General features: G+C 37.4%; 1 protein-coding gene across 1 annotated transcript; it reads right to left on the reverse strand.

The window, feature by feature from the left end:
* Positions 1–4,873: 4,873 nt before the first annotated feature.
* Positions 4,874–13,763, reverse strand: LOC109066260 (transmembrane protein 168-A-like). Its single transcript, XM_042722665.1, is given in 6 exon segments — positions 4,874–5,929; positions 5,931–6,198; positions 7,581–7,846; positions 10,236–10,378; positions 11,765–12,923; positions 13,625–13,763. Coding segments are annotated over 5 exon segments (2,043 nt in total). The 5' UTR covers positions 12,854–12,923; positions 13,625–13,763; the 3' UTR covers positions 4,874–5,652.
* Positions 13,764–27,083: the final 13,320 nt, after the last annotated feature.

The following is a 27,083-nucleotide window of genomic DNA, read 5'->3' on the forward strand; positions in this document are numbered from 1 at the left end:
ACAGATAAATTAAATAAATCAAAAATCATGGCATGTTTAAAAAAACTGGGAAAAATTAGTAAATCAGGCCCATGATTTCAAAAAAATAATGTATCGTAAAGGGCAAAAATTTACAGTAAATTAAATAAAATCAGTCAATTGTTTCACGATTTAAAAAAAAGGGAAAAATTTAGTAAAACGGGCCCAAAAATTTAAAAAAACCCAAAGGTAAAACAGAAAATCATGGCCACAATTTAAAACTAAAATTAAAAGAAGGAAAAACGTGGCCACGTTTAAAAAAACTAGAGAAAAAATTTGTAAATCATGGCCACATTTCAACAGGAAGATTATAAACGGGGCCCATTCTGGGGAAATTCTGAAATTTTTAAATTTGTCCCCACATATTTTTTTTCCGCATGGGGACCCCGTAAAATGTAGTAAAATGTGCTTTTACTTTTTGCCTTTTGAAAACAATTTCACTGGAAACGAAAAACAAAGGAGATATCTAGAGACCAGTCCAGAAGGGGCTTTTTTTTGATTTTTTTCTTCAGGATGTAAACACCTAGAACCCCCCGAAACACCATAGCAACAGTAAAACAGATAAAAAACTTTCCAAATATTAGAAACATTGACCTACCCACAACCCACAGATGTAAATATGTTGTCAAGTTTTTCCGACAGCACATTTTTTTTATATTTATATTCAATCTGAAAAAATTAAAAAAAATTTAAGTGGTTTCCAAAATTTAATAAAGAATTAAAAAAAAACCCAAAACAATTTCAAAAAATTATTGATCGTGACGCTCTATTGGCTATTTCCCCAAAACCAAAGGACAAAAACCCGAAAACTTAAAGTATTTCACAGCTTTTAGAGTGAAGATCTTATGTCAAAACCGGGAAAAATTTTATTTTAAATTTTATAGTTTTTCTTTTAAATTTTATTTTAAAATTTTTTTTAAAAATTATAGGGTTTTAATTATTTTAAAAAACCCAAAAATACTACGTATTTTTCCCTTCAAAGAATCTACATAGAATTCCCTTTTGGTTTTTGGTAATATTTTTAAAACAATATTTTTGGCTTTTTTTAATAAAAATTTTTTTAAAAAATTTTTTGAGGGGGAAAAAAGAGGGGTGCGTTTTTTTTTTTTTAAAAAAAAGGAAAGGGGGCTTTTAAAAACCCTTTTAGTTTTTATCCAATGGAAAGGCACAAATTCATTAAAGGAAAACCCCAAAAAGTTAAGTTTTTTTTAAAAATTTTGGAGAAGGGAAAAAATAAACCTTTTTTTTTTTTGGGGGAGAAAAAATAAAATTTTAAAAGGTTTTTTTGTCCCAAAAAAAAAAAAAGAAAAAAATTTTTTGGGGGAGTTTTTTTGCTCCCAAAAAAAAAAAAAAAGGTCTTATTTTTGGAAGGGGGAGGGGGATTAGGTCTTTTTTCCCCAAAAATTAAAATTTTTAACTTTTTTTTTTTTTTTGGGAGAGGGGAAAAAAAATTTTTCAAAGTTACGGTGTCCCATTTTGTCCCTTTCCAAACCCGAAAACTGTTTCTTGGAAAAAAAAGAATTATAAAAAACCCTTTAACGCCCAAAAGTGCCGAAAAAACAGGAAGGCCCAAAAAAAATTTTGAAATTATGGACAACGGTGTTGGGAAGAAGGGAAAACAAATAAAGTTCATTTAAAAAAAGGTCTTGTGCCGGTTCCCGGGGCAAGAATTGATGGGAAAACACAAACTTTGCCCCGGTTTTTTTTTCTCCAAAATTTTTTTTCAAACAAAAAGGGTTTTTTCCTTTTTTAACCAAAGGGGGTTATGAAATTTTTTGGGGGGAACTTTTTTGGCCTTCTTTTTACAGATTTTTTCCAAAATATTTTTGTTTTCCCAAAAAAAAGGGGTTTGGGTTTGGGAAATTGGGGGGAAATATTAAAAAAATTTTTCATTTTGGGGGAATCCCTTTAAATTTACCCATTTAAAACCCCAAAGGTTTTAAATTTTTTCTTTTTTGGGTTTTAAAAAGGTTGAGGGTTTTTTTTTTAATTTTTTAAGCGCACTAAAAAAAAAAGGGTTTTCAAAAAAAAGAAAACCCTTTTTTTTAAAATTTTGACGGGGGATTTTTTATAATACGCCCTTTTCCCCCCTTTAAAAAAAAAATTTTTTTTTATTGGAAACCGGGTGAGAAGACATTGGGATTCAGTCAACCCGGGTCCACCTTGGCAAAAAATCCCGGAGGGCAAAAAAAACTGGCGGTACTTTTGAGAAAAAAAATAGTTTTAAAAGTTAGAAACTTTTAAAAACATAAATTTTAGAAAATTTCGGTTCGGAGAGGAATTCACTCATTAAACAAACCCCGGGTCAAAGTTTTTTAAAAAAAAAAGAGGGGTAAATGTGGGGGGTTTACAAAAAGCAGAGAAAAACACATTTACTTGGGGGAAAAAGGAAAATAAAAACAATCATTTAAATTTAAACCCTTTTAAAATTTTTAAAAAAATTTTTAGCAAAAGGTCAAAAAACCCCCCCCTTTTTTTCAAATTTCCTTTTAGAAGAAAAGGGGGGGAATTAAATTTCGCCCCTTTTCAAACAAAGAACTGAGTTTATTAAAAAGGGGTTTTACCCCCCTTCTTTAGATAAAAAAAGAAAAAAAATTCAGGGGTTTTGGGAAATGGTTAAACCCCCAAAATTAAAAAGGAGTCTGCCGAAAAAATTATTCAAAAAAAACACAATAGGCCAGAAATGCTTTTATTTGTTTTTTTTTAACCCTTCCCAAACCGGGAGATTCCTTTTTAGATTTAAACCCGGTTTTTAATTTTTAAACCCCCCCCCTTAACGTCATCCTTGAAATGTACCTGTATACTTTGGTAAACCCAGCAATTTTCTTCAAGCATTCATGTTCACAGTCTGGTATCTTGCCAACACAAATTTAACCTCAACAAAACTGGTATCTTGCCAACACAAATTTGCCCTTGTCTAAAATCCACACAACAAAAAAGATCATAAGATGCACATTATTGCCATTTAACTTCAATAAAAACATGCTACCAGGTGATTCAATAAAGAGTCCCTCTCATTTGTAGTCTCAAATTTCTGTTGGCATTGAATTAAATTACTATATTCAATCCAAAGCATCTGTGGGGAGAGTCTATTTTAGACACAGTCCACTGAGTGAGTTTCTATCTGCCATCGCTCTGTCTCTCTGCCTCACTTTGCTCATGACAGGTGAGCCAATTACCCTTCCAAGGTTATTTGGCTACATCAACGTTTTTAATTCAAGCTATTCAGCTGCAGCTGTTTAGATAAATAATTTAAAATCACAATTGAAATCTATGAGCTTTGAGATGATATACACTAGGGGGGATCACGCTATGGATATATTTTTTTTTTTGAAAGCGGATCAGAAACATCCCGACTTAAGCATTTTAAGCAGCAAATGGCATAACTGCAGTGCATGTATGACAAACAGAATGTTATTGTGTGCTAATATAATTAATGTTATAGTTATTTGCATAGTTTTTTCTGCCATGGGAGGACGCTAAACACTGCAGCCCCTAGCATCAGTGGCTAGTGCTCCTCTTGAGATCAAAGGAGTTAGGTTTACCTGCACAGCACTTACTAGCTGGCCTCTGTTACACTCAACCCCTCAAACCTCACTCCCATCTGGGTCACGGCACCAATTCTTCTCGCAGTGTTCACTCAGAGCGGGATTTGAACTGGCATCTCCAGCACAAGCAACATATAATGTTACATATAATAATAGTATATGTTTTACAACTGATTTGTCTCTGGTAAAAGCGATGAGAAACTGCACGCTCTCATGAGAAATTTGTTGAGTGCAAAGCACCTTGTGTGTTTCTATGTTATGATTCTGACCCAATTGTGCAGTTTCATAATATGACTCTGACATCTGCTTACTCAAAGCTGATGTATCTGGATTTGGAAAGACACACAAGGTCCAGATGAGTGTGCGTGTGTTTGTTCATCGTGATCTGACTCAGCAGTCCTCTATAGGTGAAGCAGAGCACTGCTAATTCAGTTTAGAGGATGAAGCTAGCTTTAATCTAATCACTGCATAAAACAATTCTGCCGTATGTACATAAATCACTGACCTTAGCAAAGATGCTACACTCCGCCTCTGTTAACAACAGAGAAATGTCAACAAGTAGTAGGAACTTGGTTCTGGAGTGTAGGTAATAAAACTGACATAAATGTTCTTCATACTTTTAAGAGACAAGCAAGGAAAGGTTTTCCCCCTCACTTTGAAAGAACACCCTCAAGGTAGCCGTAGTTCACCCACCAGCTGTGCTGAACTAATAAAATGCATGAAAGTGACTCTAAAATGTTGCCTGGGAGATGAGTTCAGCTGCAGTGAAACGCAGGTCGTGCTCTCTAAAGGACAAGAATGAACAAACTGACAGAATCACTGTTTCCATGACATCACATGCCCTGTTTTCACATAAATGAAATGCTATATATGTGCATTACAGCTATATATAAAACAGAGTCAGGTGCTGCATCTCATTACTCTTCCTTGTTTCCTATGTCCTGAATCAGGATATTGTGACCATGAATTTGCATGGGCAAGGAACTCCAGCCTGTATACATTGGGATACTGATGACTCAATTGGTAGTACATAACTGTAACGTAATAGAACTAGTGATTCTGATATTTCGTTTACTTTCAAAAAGTGCAGTGCTATATGCAGTCAACCTCCATTTTTTGGCTTGAAAGAGACAGAAAAGATTTTCAGTATAAGGTTAATGTATTTACTGTACATTGTGGGAGTTTAGGAAGTGAACGTTTCATTGCACTGTAATGATTTTGACAGTGAGGCAGTCAGTAGTGCCAGAACAAGCTATTCTAACTAATCATCACTAAAAAAACACCTAGAACACCTACTAACCAAATTCTTAAATAGTATTTATTAAAGGACACTGGTCTGTTGAAAAATAATTAATGAAGTCATCTCTTCAACACAAAAACCCTACAGAGAATACAAAATAAAATATAGCACGATATGGTTTAAACATTGGCTTTTGTAGAGGTCTTGGAAAAACAACAATTTCAGACCTGCTTTACTGCTTGTCAAAAAAAAGTAACAACCTTTTTAAAGGTACAATTAGATTTCATGCTTTACTTTGCCTGAGACCGAATACATTGCAATACACATATTTCACCCAAATCCCTAGAAAACCCACTAAAAACTTAATAAATTAACACAAGGCACTTGGCGCTGATAGTCTCAATGCTGTATATGAGATAAGACAGTGGCTATATTGTGTATATGGCACACAGATAAACAGAAGAACCTGTCATATGGGGCTGATTTGAAAATTAGGTGTGACTAAACTCTAAAGCAGTGGTTCCCAATCCTGGTCCTGGAGAACCCCCAACACTGCACATTTTTGGTGTCTCTCTTATCTGACACACACATTTAAGGTCTTGGAGTCTTCGCTAATGAGTTGAATCAGGTGTGTTTGAATAGGGAGACTTCTAAAATGTGCAGTGTTGGGGTTTCTCCAGGACCAGGATTAGAAGAAAGACGGAGCGATCCACGTTTCCCATCCATAACTGTTTAAAGTAATTTGTTAAAGGCAACTGAACAGTCAATAAAGGAAATCCCACAAATTGCATAGAAAAGGTATATGGTGATATATGTACATTGTGTAGAGGCAAACCAACTGGTCACCTATGATCGGACTAGTTTAATCCCTTGCCCCGTGTCTAGTATACTGGGAGGGAACCAAGAAAGTTTCAGTCTTCGGACGCAGCGCAAACACACACTACACAGCCACAGGAGGTTAAGTCCGCAGCACCAGTTCGCCACAGCCAGCAATGGGTACGTGGCCTTGGGGAAGTGTGTTTTCCAGTGCTTGGCCACATCACTTCCAGTGGGCAGGTGAACATAGTAACCACACCATTTTTACAACACGCAATAAATAGCAGATAACACCACACCCCTCCTACCACCACACCACACCACCATCATCACAGTTGTATTTCACCCACTCAGCAGTGAAGTTTCCCAACCGAGGGGCTTCCTGGGCTTCAGCATCCTGGACAGGGCTCATCTTGGCTCCTTGTACTGCCACGTACATCTTTTCCACCTTTCGAACTGCCTTTACCCATGGCGCAGAATTCTCAGTGTCAAGGACCAGGATGAGGCGGGAGGAGAAGCTGGCATTCCGTTCCTTCCACATATCAAGGATCTGCTGCAGACGCAAGCAATCACCACCTGTGGACAAGAAAGGTTCTCAATCAATAGAAAGAGAGGGAGCTTCTTTTCTTGTCCAATTGGCCAGAATAGGTTGTACCAGACCTTAGGGGCCAGTTTTACAAAACCGCGCCGATGGGCGTGGAAATTTCTGACATTTCTGGCGATTTACTGACAATGTGCAAAATAAATAACACAGATGCGACATCTAATTTCCATAATGACCAACGCAATCTACCAAGCACAGCGCAAATTAGTGTTAGGATATGTTCGGATTCGGATAATGTGTTGTTCTGGCATTCCAAATAAATTAATGTGTGGAAAAAACCTTCTACCACGCTCTCTACTCTCTGCGGTGCCTCCTCCTAGCAACAACAAATGCAGCCATTTCAAGCGCAAAACAGTTTAAGACATGCTTTTTTGGGTGTTAAATAATGGCACAAATACCAGTAGTTTGATGAGTGCAAACGTTAGTAAATCACTTTGCGTGATTCATTTGAATACTCTCCTCTCATAAATTTTGGAAACTCCTACAAATGCATATTCAATAAGATCAGGTGCAAATATAACGGTCCACACCTTTTCAGCATTAATTCTTCACTGCGCGTCTACTACTTTATACTACTAGTACTATTTTAAAGCCAAAAGATGGTTTGCACTGGCACAAGCTGTTAGTAAATCTGGCCCTTGGCCGCTTACTACCAAGGGGTTGCCAACTCTAGACTAGTTCAAACAACGCGACTATTCAATCAACATTGCACCAGCTTGAATTCGAGAAATTCCCATTCACAAATACAGAAAGTGCTGATAAGACGTGACGGGCTGTTGCTGCAGGGGAAATGGAGAGAGACGGTGCAACACAGAAAAGGTGTAAGAAATCTGACAGTTTGCCACGCTGCGGGGAAGACTGCGAATAATGCTCGGCAAGTACCTTGTTCAAAAACTGAATGAGAATTCCTGGCTGTTTCTCACCCACCCTGGTCTGATCAAACAGTATGACAGAGGCTGTGACATCCCATATCGCTCATAAGGATTAATACCTCACTGAGTTACAGGATGCACACACAGGCAGGAAGATAAAGCATGGTGAAGCGATGGAGCCAAGATATATATTTACAGTTCGGAGAGCTTTCAGAACGATAAATTGCTGGAGCCCAGCCAAAATAAAAGCATTTGTGCCTTGATCTCTTTTACAAAGACCCGAAAAAGCAATATTGATTTTAGCATTTAAGAACCTATGATATGAATAACTCCCGATTGGTGCATGACATACAGAAATAAATTGAGTTTGGGTCTTCATCCATACATTTTCACCTATACACGCTGTACAATTCATAACCTTAACTTTCAGTTAATTTAGATCATTTCTGCCCTACAAATTGCACCTGCCATCCAGCTCTTACCTGCCAGAGTCCAGTCTCCACTGGGAAGTGTGTGGCCACTGTAGTAGAGGATGTAGGTGTCATGCCGCGGGCCTTCTGCGGTGCAGAGCTCCAGAAAGGAGCGCAGATTGGCCTGCAGGGTGTCCAGGCTTAGACTGGTGGAGTAGTCACATCCAAAGGTCTGGATGAGGTGGTGGGAGAAGAGTCGCTGCACAGCGTTCAAAGTAGCTGTGGAGTGCAATTCCTGGGCCTGCCCCGGAGGCAACAGCAATGGCTGTCCATCCGCACTGCATCCCATTGAGAAAAAGAGGATAAAATGATGGGTGAAATGTGAAAGAGAGGCTGATGCTTCTGAATTGCTAACTGGGTCACCTTGACCTTATGAGTGTACACTGACCCGTGTACAAAAAAGAAGAGGAATAAGCACAATGGAGAGTGAATTCAAAAAGGCTTAGAAAATGTAAGATGCAGAAAAAGGTACAAAGAAAAGGAGAAAGGCCATAGTAAGGATGATGTTAATTCTTTTTTGTAATATTTTTTGTAATTCAGCAGCTCCTCGCAGGGTCAACCTAACCCGTTCTGCCTTTCTAAAAAGAGCACAGCAAAGCTTCCACTGTAAATATCACCAAGAACAGTCGACAATTAACAACCAAGACCATTATGATTTTCCCTATAACATTGCTTCCCGAAGATTGTGATTATAAAACCAAGACCAATTTTTTGTGGTTGCACTGTTGAAAGATTATTCCCCATGCTTGCTGAAGACTGAAATGGCAAGTCTAAGGCACATTGACCCATGAAAACTACCCAGGCAGGTGTTAAGCTATTCAAGCGGAAATGACCGCTTCTCTGAGCTCGTTTGTCAGGACTCTTGCCTTCTCTCTCAATCTCGTAGCTTTCCTGTTTGATCCTATTTTTTCTGCTCAACCCATCCCTGGTTCAACGCCTCTCGTTCCCCAACACAACATTTTTAAAATAATATCATGACCAAAGGCAAAATTTTACCTGAAATGTTATTTTACAAGAAGTTTACTAGCAACAAGGCATTTATCAGAACAGATAAACAAGATTTTAATTAAAAGGGCTAATAAACTGTTCACAGTTTATATAAACTATTAAAATGCTTTCTGGGTGAACCATCTGAAAATTGGGATGATGGCCAGAACTCTTTCCTTTTAAATGCGAGAGGAAACAGTACCACAGCATCTGCTAAGAATGAAAAGGAGCTCTTGCTGCTGAAGGCAAGCCTGTCGAACTGAGCATTTCTCTCTCATCCCTCCCTCCCTCCCCTCTCATCTTCCCAAGAGGCCCTCGTCATGGTAAAAACATGATCTGTACCCATCAAATGGAAGATTACACCTTGCTACATTCCCCTCATGTGCCCGCTCCACACTGAGCCTTTTCACCAAGAGTGCTGGAATACTAAGCGTGAAGAGGCTGTGGAGCTGCATCCTAATCGACACCATAATCAGCGACCTGACTGAAGGCCTGCCCTGTACTCCACCCTCGCTCTCTCAGTATGCATGGCACATGCTTCCCCCAGTGGGACCAGCAATAGACCAAGTTTATTAAAGGCTATGAGCTTATTTAAAGCTAACATGTGTTCATAAGATCCAATCCAGGGTGGTTTTCCACCCTTCTATTTCTCGACACTAAACAAAATACTTATCATTTTTTACATTTTTGCATTTTAGCAGACGCTTCTATCCAAAGCGACTAACACTCCATTCAGGCTAACATTTTTTTTTACAGACGCTTTGCATTTTAGCAGGCTAACGCTTCTATCCAAATGCGACCCTAAATCACCCCAACCTTCAGGCTAACATTTTTTTTTTGAGTTTTTTTTTGATTACCCTTGTACCTAACATGTTATTGTCCTGAGAATTCAGAACCCAAACAAAACAAGCCTTTTAAAATACGCTGCTAATCATTTGCATATAAATTCAAAATATCAAAATCTGACCTGACCTGAAGAACAACAGTGTGAAATATACTGGTAAATAAAGGCCAATCAAAATAGAAGTCATTTGCATATACTGTCAAAGTCTTAAGAGTATAATAGGAAAAACTGTTTAATTATAAGGGTCAGAGAAAGGATGAAAAGAAGTCATGTAAAACTGTTTGTACTGCAACAAAATATGATAAGCATTGTAAGTGGACATTGGGAAAAATGTGTAGTGTAGACCATGGACCACTCAACACCTAATATTTAATATAGAAAAATACTTTTGCAGTGGATACAGAATTAAGCTTGTATATATGGATTGACACAAACAGAAGAAACAATTAATCCACAAGCATAAATAATAGCATTTCAGATAATAATAATAAAACATTTCCTTTCAATCTATTTTAAGTTATTTCAATTTCAAGTTCAGTATTGCATTGCTGGTAATATTATTACTCTATGATAAATTACAAGTATTTCTCAGTTGCAAGTCACTTTAAGCTTCCACTAGATGAATACATGTAAATGCATGTGAACTGACTCTAAGAAATATGATTCATAAGAAAAAAAGTTTCTCCGTTATCAATGTTTGTTATATAAAACATCAACAAGAAGCATTCTGCATGGTATTGATTTCTATCAATGTACTTGTGACAATGTGAACATGTAAGTCAGAAAATGTCTTTGTATGCAGTATCTCTGTTGTGTATATGTGTATGTGCATTTACCTGCTGTAGCAAGTGGGAATTACCACCGCATACCCAACGCAGGTGCCTCCCAAGCAGTTTCCCAGTTCATGGAAGAGTCCATGAGCCAGAGACTCCAGTGGCAGTACCACTAAAAACACACTCATGAAGAGTCCATTAGTGACCTGTGGAGAGGAAGCCTTGGTGATCAACAGCTCTGAAGTGGATTCAGAGGTACATCCAAACAAACACACTCTAACTTAAAGGCAAAGTTTTAATGTACACACAAGATCACAAAATCACAATTAAAGAGGCTGGCAATAGCGTATTAGCTTACTACTTTAGCTATTTAGATTAATTTCAACATTGATATTTGCTCGATTTGATCTTCAATTTTAAGTGTTCTAGATCGGTTTCATCAGTTTGTCAGATGCCACGTGCTAAATTAAACGCGCAATCTGATGACGCCATGTGAATCTAAATTTAAATTCTACATTTTTCTGTTGCATGCTACATAATGTTTCACATACAATTTGCTTTAAAAATAGAGCACACTGTGCAGTCTTCAGTGAGTAGTATGCTAGTATTCCTCTTGTTCTCAGGCCTGTTCATTTTAATCAAGGGTACTACAGCCTGGATATGCCTCTGACTCACCAGCATATACTGGTTTCATAGGCAAAATCAAATTTTTTATAAAAAAAACAATAATTAAACATTGCATTTGCTTTACACGCTGGATAACATTAGCAAAGCTGCTTCTAATGACTCACTGCAGCATTCATATCTATAAGTGGATTACTATAAAGGTTAGATTTGGCACTTGTGCTCAAGACCTGATGGCTGGTTTATTGAGTTTAACATTATGCATTATTGATGTAGATAAGACATTATGGCATATATTATTTTTAATATGTTAAAATAATACTTCAACAAAAATATGAAGTCACTTGTGTTATCATTCACTCACCCTAATGTCATTCTAAAGCAACTTTATTATGCAGAACACAGAAGGTATTTCGAAGAATGTTGGTAACCAAACAGTTTTGGCTTGACTTTTATTGTATGGGTAAAACCAGTTGAAACGTTCTTCAAAATATCTTCATTTGTGTTCCACAGAAGAGAGAATGTCATGGGGTTAGGAACAGAATTATCTTTTTCGAGTGAAATGTTCCTGAAACAGTCAATTACCGGAACACAAAAGCAGATATTTTGAAGAAATGTTTTAATTGCTTTTTTCCCCCCATAGAATTGAAGTCTAAGGAGTCCAATGTTTTATCCTCAACCAATCGTATGAACAAAAACACATTTTTAGAAATATCTTTTGTGTTATACTAAAGGCAGTCAAAGAGGTTTGGAATGACTAAAACCAAATTAAACGATCCCAAAACACTCAAAAAAATATAAATAATGACATTACCTAAAATCAACAAAATTGTTCATTGGAGCTGACACTTTTAAAAGTGGTTTGAGTGATAGGATGGCAATGCAACTCCATTGTTCATTGGAGCTGGATGTTAATGACAGGATTCATGATATCTAGATAAATAGAATGATTATTCAGCATGCTTTACCTGCCATGAGACGGCCCCTAGTATGATGGTGGACATCAGGCAGAAGAGCACCAGCCGTTCAGAGATGAGGCAGAAATGACGCATGCCCCTGGAGGCCATGATCCTGTCCAAACTGAGCGTTTCTGAGCGCTGGGTTGCCCACGTCTTCTGACACTCGCTTAGCTTGGTGTGGAAGTACCATAGTGTGACAAGGAACACCATGTGGCACAGAATCCACAAAAGGCCAAAGATGCAGAAGCCAGGGATGACCAGATACCAAACTGTCAAGTTACCCAGCTTCAAGGCACAGAGCACAAAGAACGCCAGCTCGACGAATGCCAGCGGGAACAGAGAAAATCTCCTCCACAGACGACCGGCTGAGAGAAACTGCTTCCAGCGCTCCGTCGCCGACAAACTGCTGAAGTACACGTCCAGAAGAGGCTCGCAGATAAGCCGGCCCAGGAAGCAGCTGAGCGCGAAGGGGTTTGCTTGGATCTCCAAGGACTGGAAGAAGGTAGCACCGGTGATCACAGCAAAGCAGGCTAGATTAGGGAGAGCCAAGGGCGACTTCATGCGAAGGTCGACGATGAGGGCCGTTAACGATGACGTCAGAGCAATCATGGCCAGCGATTTATAGAAAACCAAGCTGATGCTTGCGACGGCGAATCCCAGGAGCTCTAGAAACTCCGATGAGGTGAGAACGACTGGTTTATTCGTAGCGCTGCTGCACAGACGTTCTGTTAGGGCCCAAAGCATCCGAACAGCCACACTAGAGAGCAACAGGTAGTTTGTAACCTGCTCTTTTATGTCGTTCTCCAGAGACTGGCTGTTCAGGAAGCACAGGAGACCCTGCAGGAAGCCAAACCACAGGTGGAAGAGACTCAAACTGGCCAACTCCATTGAAAAGTAGTAGTAGAGGATACAGGCTATGGCTGATACGAACAAACCCAAGATGAAGATGACCAGAATCATGGGCTCTGCAGTCTGTTCCCATCGTACGTACATTCCCAAGCACACGGCTACCAGCAAATTGAAGCTGGAGAGATACCCTAGACAGCGGAGGGAGGACCACATATCCACACCCTTGTCCGACTCCTCTTGGCCTGACATTTTTGAATAGGCTATAATCACAGAGGCCTCACTGCTCCAAGACTAGGAAAGATAATGTTGATGCATTCCACTAAAATTAATAATAGAACAAAGAGGTGTTAGTACTAAAGTCAGTGATGCAATTACAAAAATATCAAAAACGCATTCATATAATTGATATATTGATCATGCATGCAATATATATAAATTATTTCACTCTGGTACATCAAAGGTTTTGAGTCTACGGTCCATTTACACAAATGTGCATATTTCCTTTACACATTACACTGTACAAACTGTATGTATATACAGAATACTGTTTATATTTAGATAATGACTTTAAAAAAAAACATCCCAACCGTAATATTCACTGTAAATATTCACTGTAACTGTAGTGAAAGGTGTGAAAACTGGCCCCGGTGTCAGCTTCATATAGATGTTTACATAAAGAGAGAGGAGATGAGCTGCTTTAAGCATTTGATGCTTTTGCGAAATGAAAACGATCATACGATTTTTACGATGTATACATAAAAACGATGTAAGTTATACATAGAAGAGTTATGTTGATCCTGTTCAATACAATACGAGTGCCAAAGTTCAGGATTAATAGAAGTCAGATGGGAAACTGCCACATAACCAGCACAGACCAGACACTCAACTTTATGACTGTAAACACTATGAAGGCGTTGATATATCGCGATAACACTTCGAAATGTTAGTATTAACGACTTACTTTTGTAATTCAGTTCATCTTCGTTTAAAAATAACATATGCAATCTGAATTATTCTTGCATTTGTTTGTAACAACGAATTTTTAGCTTCCTGATGTCCATGATGCTTCCGGACTCCGAACTACGGCACCACAGACGGGTCAAAGGCGAAGTATAAAATCCGCGTTGACTTTGTGCTCACCACTTCCATTTTCAGGTGTTGTTGTCATTTTATATATAGTTAATTAATCGGCTTGTTTATTGGATATATATAAAAGGTTTTGAGTCCAGTGCACAAATGTGTTGAATAGCAATGAAAAAAATTGAAAGGCATTCTGTTCATAACAAAGACAACGCATTGCTGTATTAGCCTACTTATTTTTCCCATATGGCAAAAATAAACTCGTATACAAAAAAAGCCTATTTTTTTTCACACAGCATGTGCAACCTGCACAAATAAATAAATAAATAAATAAAAGGTTATGACCCTAGGATGTGAATGTTTTGTGGATATTATTGATTAAGTGTTAGTTTCTATCTGTGGTGATGTGAAGAAAAAACATAAAGCCTTGCATTATTATGTATTTATGGGCAAGCTTTAGTGCTGTAGATAAGATGCTTCAGTTATGATATAATCTTATATGTATGCCTGAAAATAAAATACTTAATAACAAGCATTATAAATAAAACCTCTATAATAGAAAGCATTAATCTCTCAGTATGCTTTAAAAACACAGTGAAGTGGCTCGCTCCTGCTCCCTTTATGATCAGCTCTGAAAATGGAACCCATAGCAAAGGGTGGCATTTTCTCTCCAAGGTTCCTGCGTAGGTAGGAGCTCCCTGACTGGGTAAATACAAGGCAGGCTGCCTCCCACACAAACTTCTGCAAGCATAAAGAGAGAGAGAGAGGGGGGGGAGTTATGAGCTCCCATAGCTGTCTACTACCTACATCAAGGAGGTCTATATTATACATGGAGAAAGCTATTCTCATTCATTTCAATGGCAGTTGCTCAGCTGGTGCATGACCCCACAGAAGTATAGGAATTGAAAGCCTACAGGAATCTGCTATTTTGATAATGGTTCTCCATACCAAATATTTAACACATCAGTTAGGCTAATATTGCGATCAATGCAACCTCAAAAAAAAAAAAAAAAAATAATAATAATAAAATTCAGCAAAATGATTACTCCATAGATCTCCTGGACTAGTTACATGTTTCTTGCAAGTAGCTAAACTTCCACAAATATTTATTAAAGTAAAAATGTCAATTTACCAAGCAAAACTGGTAAAGCAAAACCCATTTAATGACCAGGTCTGTGGTGAAGGGGACACAATACTGGCAATATTTTATTGGCATGTGTAGTTGTGTAGATGTGTATTTACAGTATAGGCCTATTCTAAAGCCTTGATTGGTTCGTGTGGCACTGTGAGGCACTGATGAATTAGTGTGCCATTTTGATTGGTTAGTTGTGTTTGAAAAAGGAAATCAAGATACTTCCTGTTAGATTTTTGTGTTGTGTTTTAAAACTGAGTCAAAGTCTGAGAATTAGTGTATGGTTTTGCAGGTTCTGGTGTTTAAGTGTCAGAAATTGTGTGACACGTAAAGAATTTGTGTGTAAGCAGTTGAAAAAACTGTAAATCACTGTAATTGTTCACTAGTTGGTCATATGACATACAGTATGACTATGTTTTATAATTAAAGTCATGTCATAATATTGCATATTATTCATAAGACGTGTAATTATCATTATAGATACCATATTTGCTATTTTTTTAAATGTTTTATTTAAAAAATATTTATTTATTTATTTGCTATTTCTTATTATTCTAACCCTGTGCAGAATTTTTAATGATACTTTAAAACAAACTCTTTGCCATCAGAACCATTTGCAGTAATAGAGTGGAGGTTAGCTGGTTTGTATGACTGTCTGCGTGTGTGGGATAGCAGTTTGAGGCTTTTTCGAGTGTGTGCGCACATGATAATATAGACGTATGAAGAAAGGATGAAATAAAGAGAGCTGTGCACAGTCTCAGAGTGCATTAAAGGGTCATAGCCTTTTATAAATACACCCAATTAGTCCACATTCACCTTTTTGAATGAAATATTGAGGTCATTCTTCACAAAATGGGCCATGTAATTCTGAAGGAACAAGATAAGTGCAACAAAGGGGACGTGGGCTTTTTTTTTAATTAGCGCTGACGGTTGAATGTATAATTGAGAGGTATGAGCCATGTGTTTGAATGCTTCCTGAGTCACTCAAACACAAATAAGCATGCACATATCAATCTATGTTGCTCTTTTAAAGATGTTGGACTATTACAGTCAATGCATGTGTGATTTCTGGACTTTCTGTGGGCTACAAGACTCCATCCACCTCTTCCTCCTCCGCAGAGAAAAATAAGAGAGAAAAAACCTATGAATTATGCACACCTGTACACCTCCACACCAACTGGCAACCTGCATGTAGCATCATATTAAAAAGAGCCATGTAAAATATAAATAGCACTCTTCTGTTTAACACCATGAAAAAGAGTGCAGCAAGCATCTTCAGTCAAGCTGATTGAATTTGATTTGAACGTTGACTAAATGTTTTTCAGAGAGGATAATTGCTCTAATTAATTGAATGTCCCTCTCGACCATGTACACAATGTATAAGTCAACTACTGCCACACTGAGGGGGAAAAAATGTGTGAAAAAGTGTTTACCTCGGCTTGTGTTGTTGTGGTTTAACATCTGGGCTGGCCTGCTTTTGGATGCTGGTGTCTGAAAGAGGGTTCTTGACTAGATTAATCATATTTATGATAATACATATTTTTTTGGCTTAAAAATTGAATTTATCCATACAATAACTTTTTATGAGCATGTTTTTTTTCAATTGATTCAATTCAATATTTTTCTTTTTTTTAGCTCACGTGGTGTCCAATAATAATTCATAAATTATATTTATTTAAATATATATATAAAACACACACACACATAAAAAGTATTTTTGTTTTATTAATACACTCACACACACACACACACACACACACACACACACACACACACAATTATAGGTTTATAAATAATAATGAAGCTGTGTACAATCACATGTATTCAAAGTCTATAGAGAATATTTTATTATATAATTAATTTACTTTTTAAGTATATTTGTAAATATAATTCTAAATATAGTGTTTAAACTATATTTGTGCTTTAAAAAAGTTTCCACTATTTTTTAGATTTATTATGGACATTCTTATGTAACTGACTGAAAAATGACTTTGTCTGATGTACTCCGACTCCGATTGTAAACGGTTATTTCAGTCAGTGCTTGCAATTTTTTTTGTGCAAAATGCTTCAGACAGTCAGTGAAATGGCTGCGGGTGCTTTGTGGGTTTACCGTCTGGAACTAGCATCAGACCGTAGCCGCCATACAGCCAATATGCAGCCCACCTTAATTTACATTTTCCTGGTATTGGGTTCAAATTCACCAAACACCATTCTTCCATTCGTTTTCCTGGTGCACAACCACCTTCATCTGACAAGCACAGCATCATCAGCACGAGCGATCTGCTCGCTACAAATCTCATTCCCACAGAAATCAATAAGATGTACTGATTCTGTTTGGAGAGGCAGCCACATCACAGCCTAAATCAAGAAACATGTCAGGCTTCAAATGAAAAAGGCAAGGATGGAGAATAAAAAGTCAAATCTTAGTGATGTATTTAAATTTATCGGCATTCAGTAGTAAGGCAAAGGATGCTGATTAATGCCTGTTGAATGCTGAAGCTACACCTCACAATACCCAAAACTCATCCATCTCAATAGGACAATCTTTCATCTGAACAACGCCTCGTCAGTCTCTGGATGAATGTTGCAGGTCTTTGTCGGGAATTGGCGGCTTTGTCAATATATAAAACTGCGGTCCGTCTTTAGCGCATACTATGCCATGTAATTTGACAACTTCTGGTCTCATTCTGGTGTATTACATTTGAGCATTTCATTTAGCATGAATTAATCATGTCAGCAAGCAAATTTTCCCTGACAGAACCAAAAAAGATAAAGCGACTTGAAGTAACACAATGCAATATCTGTTTTAGCCTACATGAGCTAAATATACACTTGGCTTGCCTTTGGCTCCTGTACATTTTTGCACAGTGTGCTCTCTGAATAAAAGAGAGAAAGACAATTGTAACACGGTTGATCTTAAACATTAGGATGTTTTCTTTCATGACAGTGACCTCATGTATCACCTTCATGTATAGCCAAAATGGCTTTTTAATAATTTGCCCTGTTCAATACTGCTGAGACGCAGAAATGACGGTGGGATTCATTAATCGATGTGACTGCGAGGAAATTGCAATTCAACATTAATCTGTTTGTTGATGCTAGGGGACTGCGGGCTGTTCTACGACTGTAATACGGCCATCAAGGCCAATAGAGAGAATTATTAACATACTAACATAAGGACACATTAGTCACCATATTCATGGTCAAATAAATGAAATATTGATTAGATCTTCTGGTGAGTATGTATTACGGTCATACAGTAAGTCTCAGAATGGGATTAAAATGTCTGTTTATTTAAACTGACCAGTGATCTTCCGCTTGATTTAGATTCAGAGGTTACATGCATGCATCTCTCTTTCCGAGTCATTACTTTCACCGATCAAAGATTGGAAGTAAATGAAATCGATCCCTTAGGATGAATCCTGGGCAAAGATGCAGTTGTTCCTCTTGGCTCTAAACGCGAATCGTCAGATCAATTAAGCTGAGTGAGCAGTTTGGTGTGTGAGATCCCAGCCCGGGCGCTTGAGTGCACATCGGACAGATGGAGTGTAAGAGGGTGGCCGGATCACAGATGCCCCTCAATGCCCTGTCAGTGGCAGTGGTGATGTAGGATGCAGGGTCAACCGATACTTTCAGTCAGATAATTGAAACTTCTCATGTCCTACACTCTCAGAAAAAAAGGTACAAAAGTTGAGACTGGGGTTGTACACTTTCCAAAGGTACACTTTAATTAGTTTAATGCTCCCTTTAGGGGTTAATAAGATACAAAAATTTAGCTTTGGAAATGTACCGCCCATATTTATTTACGTAGTTTTCTTGAGTTCAAATTGTTGCCTGTTTTCAACTAGCTTTGTATTGTTACATCTAAAGTCACTGTCAGTATTACATGTGAACAAACAACGTGTACTCTTTTTCCACATTACCTGCACCAAGATGTTCCCATTTATTTGTTGACAAGTCAACATAAACAATCAGGTAACATAAAATGCTCACAGATCGAACCCAGTACATTCTAAACTTTAAACTTGAGGGGGCATTTAAACGATAACGTTTTCAACTAAAAAATTAAAACTTTTTGTGCGTTTTGGCCGTTTATTTATACAACAACTGCATTTTGAAAATGGGTTACATAGTGCAAGTTTTTGAAAATGATACTGTTATCATCTCTGTGTAAACTACAAAAATTTGAATTTGTGAAAATGGTGACTTCACGCACGTGTGTATTACATGTTTCATCTCTAGGTGTGTGCGCAAGCACGCAGTGACTTTTTACAAAGTAACATCGCAAACTATTGGCCTGGCATTTATAATAAAGCTTTTATATAAATTTTCATGGATGCGTGTGAAAAGGATTGTTTTGACAACACAAATTTTTCTGCTATTAGTATATTGTTGTTGTTGTAAACATACCATTAAACACTAAACTTTGTCCAGCCTAAGCAGGAAACTGATCTTTGGTCTCGCTGTACATACAGTTGCCACAGTTCAGTTTACTCAGTTTGCTCTAGTAATGTAGCATCAATTTCAAAAACATTTAGCCTTTATATGGCATAGATAGGCTTTTGATAAAAATGATCTTTTCAGTGTTGAATTTCCTCTTTAATAGCCCTGCCAACCTTTCTGACATCGTCCAACATGATGTTATGAGCTTCTTCTCACACTGAAAAACTGACAAGCCATTGTCCTGCTCACATCCAAACCAAACAAGGTCATTTCAGTTTCACAAGGTTAAATTTGATTCTGATTCTGATTCAATCTTTTACACTTGCTTTCAAGGTGCCTCTGGTATTATTTTAGTGTCCATGACAGGAATTGAGAGAGAAGTATCAGCAATTTGTCACATGTCTTCTTAATCTTAATTGGTGAGTATGATCATCCTGGTTAGATAGTTCTCCTTTTTTATCTCAGTTGGCTGGTTTGATGGTTTTAGAGAAGTTTTCACCATTTTCGATCAGCTAAACTAGCAAAACATCAGCTTGGCCAGGCTGAGAGTCCTGCAAATCAGTTTGGCTGATTTAACCCCTTTTTTTTCATAAATGGTGCAAAAACAGTTTGTTGGTAGGTGTGACAACTGGACCCTATTTAAGTTATTTGGAGTCTGGTATAGTAGGATGTCGCCTTAAGCTGAGTCAGCAGTTTGCCGCTTGAGCACACATTGGACAGATGGAGCGTAAGAAGGTGGTCGCGTCCCTCATGCTTCTCAATGCCAGATAAATGACAGTGACTGTAAAGGATTCAGGGTCAAATAACTTTCAACTACATATCATATCAAAGGTCAATCTAATGTGGGGTGACAATTTGTTGACACTCTGATTCAACCAATTGTAAAGTCTTAATAAAAAAATTGAGCATATCACATATGTATTCACAATTCATAGCATGACGGTATCTTAGAAACAGTTTAAACTTTACATTGGACTACTTTACAAGGTCAGTGTTGATTCTACACTCTCTATTTTTTTTTTTTAATTAAGCATGATCAATCTGTGTTGGTGGCCTTTTACTGAATACTGAAAATGTTCATAAGATTGTTTTACACAAATCAAAGAAACTAGACCCTGGCTGACATTTTATATTGCATAAATGTTCAGCATTGAACATTTAATTAAGTGCAATTTAATAAATTAAAAGAAGAATATGCATAATATGATTCAGTTAGGCTGTTCATTTTGTTGCGTTTAGAATGCATTAAATTGCTTAGTTGGACATCCTAGATTTTAGGATTTAAAAAGAAATCTCACACAGCATTGAGCAAACGAACAAATAAATGTTTGTGTGTATATCTATATATACAAATTGATATATATTACAGATTTATTGAGTTTGTACCCAATATTGGTTCAAACTTTGCTCTCTGGTTTGGATTGAACCATAGCTTATTTGCAGAGTTAATCTTTTACATTGCATTGAGCAGATAAACAAAGGCTCATGGAAGGAGAAACATATCTTAACCGCTGAGTCCGTTTTTTTTTTTTTTTTTTTGTCACACTCTATTATCCTTTGTGTTGAGCAGTCTGCCAAAAAAGTGAAAATCACCAGCCAGCAGCACCTGGGATGATTACGCTTTCCCGGCCAGCCAGCCATGAGTGATGGCACGTCTTGCTGAAAGGTTTCAGGAGGGAACGCCACTCCTCCCAAAACACAAACCATTCCATTCATCACCCTTCACGTCTCCCAGAGCTCTACGGCCATGGCCAGAGGGAGTCGGGGAACATGAGAGAAAAAACTTAAAGCAGCATCACGAGCCAAGTGCCACTTACCCTCCTCCTGCCTCCTACCCGGCCTAGTCAGAGAGTTTCCTCTCCCCTAAACCAGACAACGCTGAGCCCCCTGGGAGAGCAGACGTTTAGATAGATAGAGAGGGAGAATGTGTGTTGGGGAGGTTTGATTCACAGCCAAAACTCTTGCAGAGAGAGAACAGCCATGTGATTATTCCTCTCTGTCCTTATTTCTTGCTAAGATATGCACAGGCTCCATAGGACCTGATGAGAACAGAGCATCACAGTAAATCGTTTTTGGACGGTTAAGCAACATTTAAAAATCATTGCATTAGATAATAAAATATTCACAGAAGTGGCATTGAATGCAAATAAAAGCCACTAGAGCTTTTCTCCGAACTATTCACTTTTATGAGCCAAATTGAGCAGAGGTTTTAAAAGTTTGGGATCAGTAAGAATTTTAATGTTTTTTAATGGAGTCTCTTGTGCTCATCAAGGCTGTTTTTATTTGATCAAAATACAGAAAAAAAACTGTAATGTTGTGAGATATTATTTCAATTTCTAATATTGGTTTTCTGTTTTAATATACTTTAAAATATGATTTATTTCTGTGTTCAAAGCTGAATTTTCAGCATCATTACTCCAGTCTTTAGTGTCACATGATCCTTCAGAAATCATTCTAATATGCTGATTTATTATCAGTGATGGAAACAGTTGTGCTGTGTAAAAATGTTCTTAAATCCAATAGTAAGACTTTAGGGGTAAATGAAGACCATTATGCACCACATTTGTTTGAGGGTAACATGGTCAGTTACGTTCTTGTTCAGTTCAGATGAGAGACATTGCTTCGTTAAAAATAAATTCCACTTGTTTTGATATTTTGTTTTCGAATGCAATGACGTTCATACATTTTTTAAGAGCGGCTTGTGCACTTTTTAGGCCATTGCATAAGGACCCATTGAAGAGTTTGACACACGAGGAAAAGAGGGAAAGAGATGATGTGACCGCATGAGGAGCTCTGATAGTCCGCCCACTGCCACAGCAATGAACTAATCCACCTCTCCTGATTGGTGAGTCAGTTTGACACACAGCAGCAGACACTTGATACACTCTTCACCCCTTCCATACACACACGCACACATGCTCACACACTCAAGGTGAGCAAGCGAGCCACTTTCACGCTTCATTAAAGCGGTAATGTCAGAATAGACACAGTGGTTGAGATGCCTGATTGCTCCGAGAATGAATCGTAAAAAATACACCCGTGGCCTCACATGCATGCACGGTCGTATGCTCGCCTGTAGATCACTACTGTCATGGCAAAACGGGTGGGAGTTTTTATGCAGCGCTTTATCATGGTCACCACGCACTTGGAATATTAACCAAAAAAATGTCTTTGATCTTCCAATCTTTAGAATGGCACTCAGTGGGTGTTAAAGTTCATCAGTCCAAAAGAGGGGGGTGGGGTGGGGTTTGGGCTTATTTTTTTATATAACTCTGACTGGATTCGTCTGATAGAAGCCATATACACCTAGGATGGCTTGAGGGTGAGTAAATCATGGGCTAATTTTAATTTTGGGGTGAACTAACTCTTTAATGCTAGGAAGTGGGCATCCATTCCTCTTCTGCATCTAAGACTGCATGTTTTGCTCTCTGGAGAGACTATTCTTCAGCTTTTAAAACTGGAGCACGGCACAGCTGGCAGTCCTGGAACCGGCATGACAAAATAAAGCATTGCAAACACACAAACATACCATCTTCTGTGTTACAGTGCTGTCATGTTTCCATTGAACATCCATTGGCTCTGTCTCATCTTTGTCAACTGCAAATGTTCATTCCCACCACAAGAATTTTATATTTCCAATTGGATGCACTTTGAAGAACTCCATTATGTCCCTGGAGCAACATTTATGTTTCATTTAAGTATTAACTTGATATTATATTTTGATATAGAGCTATAGTATTAAGGTGGACAGTATAAACTTTTTAAATGCTTTCATTCATTTATTATTTATAATATTTAATTTCTTTAACTGCATTTTTGATCAAATAAATCCTTGGTGAGCATAAAAAAGTCACATCACTTTTTTTTGTTCACCAAGGATTTATTTTATCAAAAAATACAGTAAAAATAATAAATATACAGTAATATATATATAAAAAAATTCACAATATTTTATATATATATTTCACACACACACACACACACACACACACACACACACACACACACATATGTAATATTCCTGTAAAGCAAATTATTTTTCAGCATCATTACTCCAGTCTTCAGAAATCATCTTATTATTTTCATATTATTTTCACAGTTTAAAATGGTTGTGCTGCTTGATATATTTGTATAAACCATGCAACCTTGCTGACTGAAAGTATTTATTTCTTTCAAAAACAGATTCATCTTCAGTTGGCTGAAAATAGAAACCTAGAACATTTCCCCCTAAGAAAAAGACCCAAATTATCTCATATTCTACTTTCAGATCTTCTTTCAGAGAAGATCTTAACCGCAACTCACAATTCCCCCAAGAAGTCTGCAATCAGAAGTCAGAAATCTCATTATGAACTCAAAGATCTCTCATTAAATTCATCCAAGACAGAAATATCTGAAATGTGCTTTCCACATTAATAAATCTACATTTATTAATGTGCATTTTGGGCTTTTGGTGTCATCAGTGTTATACTGGTCAAGCTGTACCTGAAAAATAACCAGCCACCTTAAACATCTAATCAAATATTGACCAGCATTTTAAAATCAGAAGTTAAGCTTGTCCAAGCTAGTCTGATGGAAATGTTAGCTATAACCACAGACCTTCAAGGTAAAGATGTATGTTCTGGGCATCACCCCTCACGTGGAGAGGAGTTGATTGAATATGTGGAGAGGGGACTCTTGGTCCCTTGTTGCCATCCACTGGCCCGTGCATCTCTGGCGGCACGTGACTGCACTAATGGAGAGCCAGGAGCTTTTTTTTTTTTTTTTGCAGATGGTGGGATGAGGGAGAGTTAAAAATAAATGGGTTGCCGGAGGGGCTGGTTTCAGCGGTCCCTCTCTGAGATGCTGTCAGAGAGTGTCGGCCACCTCACATCTACTGCACCTCACAGGAGACAATTTTTTTTTTTTTTTTTTTTTTTTTTACAAAATAATTTTTTGTACAATATTTTACAAATACTTATAATAATAATAATTTTTATTATTATTGTTTTAAGCAATATTTTACAAATACTTATTTATTTGTTGTTTACAATTATTTTACAAATACTAATTTTAGAAAACTTCATAATCGGTTCTAGATAGGGTGCAGAGTAAGATCACTTGGATGAATGGATGGAGGTAGAATTAACAGAACTAACCTAATCATACTGAAAAATCACATACACAATTACTACTAAATATTTAGGATATACACTACATCAAAATCAAAGACGTTGTCCTCAAGTTTTCATGGCGCAAACATTACCTTCACAGTTTCTCTTTCAGTGGACCGTGCTGTCAAAAGCATTTGCACTGCGCACCGAATCGTCCTGAGTCATTTCAAACCACAGAGTGTAATAAGGAAGGACTGTGAAATCATCAAGGCCAACATGGCTGACTGTCGCCATAGCAACACCTCAAGTGCAGAAAATGCAACAGCTGTAGAGATGCGGTGTGATTGAGCATGTGTTTTGGTCATGTTCTTTCTCCAGCTTAGAGAGCAGGTCAGCGGTGAGATGCATGGCCACAGAGGCGATCGTGGTATTGTAAAGCAAGGATGTAAGGGCTTGGATTAGCAGGACGTCCCCTCCTCCCTCCAGCCGTTTAGACTGACCTTACACTGTCGAGGGTTGATTCAGGGCACATGCACTCCCGGATATTTTTTTCAGCACAATCACGGCCTCTTCATCTCCACTAGAGCAAAAGGGATCTGAAAATGGACAGGCCCCATCAAGCCAAGTACTGAGGCTACCTGTGCCACTGAGGCATCGTTGTGAAAAATAAAAGAAAATCACTTTTATCACTCTAGGCACAAAGCCATCAACATGCCTCATTTAATTCAGCTGCAAAGTCATAAAACTGCTGCTTCCTTTGCAGGCTTTTCTGTTTAACCGATTCTACGTACACTGCCATTCAAAAGTTTGGGATCAGTTAGATTTTTTTATGATTTTTAATAAAAAACTTAATTTTGTGAAATATTATTGTAATTTCTAATATTGGTTTCCTTTTATAATATACTTCAAAATATTATTTATTTCTTTGATGCAGCGCTGAATTTTCATCAGCCATTACTCCAGTCTTCAGCGTCACATGATCCTTTAACAGTCCTTCAGTCATTCTCATGCTGATGATTATCCTTGATGGAAATCATTCTAATCCATGTTAATTTAGGGGTAAATGATTATCATTGTTTGAGGGTAACATGTTGTTACGTTCTTGTTCAGTTCAGATGAGAGACATTGCTTCCAGTTTAATGAATAAAATGACGTTAAAAAGAACTAAATCTTTTCTTTGAATATAAGTCTTTACTCTCACTTTTTATCCTAGAAATCTTTTCTTTGAATATAAGTCTTTACTCTCACTTTTTATCCATTTAACAGATCCTTGCTGAATAAAAGTATTAATTCATAAAAAGAAGAAAAAAAAATTACTGACCCCAAACTTGTGAATAGTAGTGTATATTGTAACAAAATTTCTATTAACAAATTTAATAGAATAAAAAATCTATATAACCACTGTTCTTTTTAACTTTTTATTTATCAAGAGTTCTGAAAAAAAGTATGACAGGTTCTAAAAAAATATTAAGCAGCACAACTGTTTCCAACATTGATTATAAATCAGCATATTAGAATGATTTCTGAAGGATCATGTGACACTGAAGACTGGAGTAATGATGCTGAAAATTCAGCTTTGATCACAGAAATAATTTGTATTGTAAAGTGTATTTTAAAAAACCCTGTTATCTTAAATTGCAATAATATTTCACATAACTACAGTTTTTTTTGATCAAATACTGTAGATACAGCCTTGATGAGCACAAGAAACTTCTTTAAAAATCTTACTGATCCCAAACTTGAACGGCAGTGTAGATTGCAGCAAACTTTACAGAAAATGAATTTTTGGCGCGCCAAACTTTTCTGATTTATGAGGATGTTCGATGAGGTCATACTGGTTGCCCTCGCGCCAAGCTCAAGGTTAGTCAGGCCAAAGTTTGGTAAGATGGCATCAGTCTGCGGCACTTGTGCTTATGAGTCAGCGCCGCACAATGGCCAACGGATTTCGTCCTCATTACCATGGGTCCAACTGGCAAAGCAGGCCAAAGTTTCCTAAGATGTGACCCACTTAACAGTATGCTTTCGAGTCAGTGCAAATATAGATGCGGACAGCTTGCTTTTGGGCTGAGTCATGATATGGATTTGGAACTGATGCAAAAAATGGGAACAAATAAGCCAACAGGTGAATCAAAGTCAACAGATCCGACAGCACACAACACATCCAGGACAGCGTTCCTAATCAAGGTGATGGATGCATACTGTAAAACAATGCTTATTCAATTTTTTATATGCCAGGATAAACATAAATAAATGAAAAGTACTTTTGAGGAATTAGTAAATTAGAAATTAGTAAACGAACTATACATCCACACCAGTAGGTGTGAGTATAAAGTCCACGACTGCTGAGACAAATTAAAGCATATTAATGAATAATCACCAAAAAAAAAACAAAAAAATAACAAAACACAACAAACACTACACATAAAATCCAAACACACACACACAAACACAAAAAAATATATAATCACACACACACACACACACACACACACACACACACACACACACACATATATATATATATATAAAATTTCTAAGAAGAACCAATGAAATGCATACAAAAAAAATTCTGAGTAAAACTTTATTGAAGTAGTTGAGAATAAAACAATATAAATCTAGAGTCATGCACGGCAAACAGAGGATCCGAGTGATGTTCCCTCACAGGCTGCTGATAACCCGTGGCTGTGATAGAGGAGACTGTCAACCAAGAGCCGAGCATTCTGGGATGGCAGAA

This window comes from Cyprinus carpio, chromosome B4, assembly GCF_018340385.1.
Source record: "Cyprinus carpio isolate SPL01 chromosome B4, ASM1834038v1, whole genome shotgun sequence".
Taxonomy (NCBI): domain Eukaryota; kingdom Metazoa; phylum Chordata; class Actinopteri; order Cypriniformes; family Cyprinidae; genus Cyprinus; species Cyprinus carpio.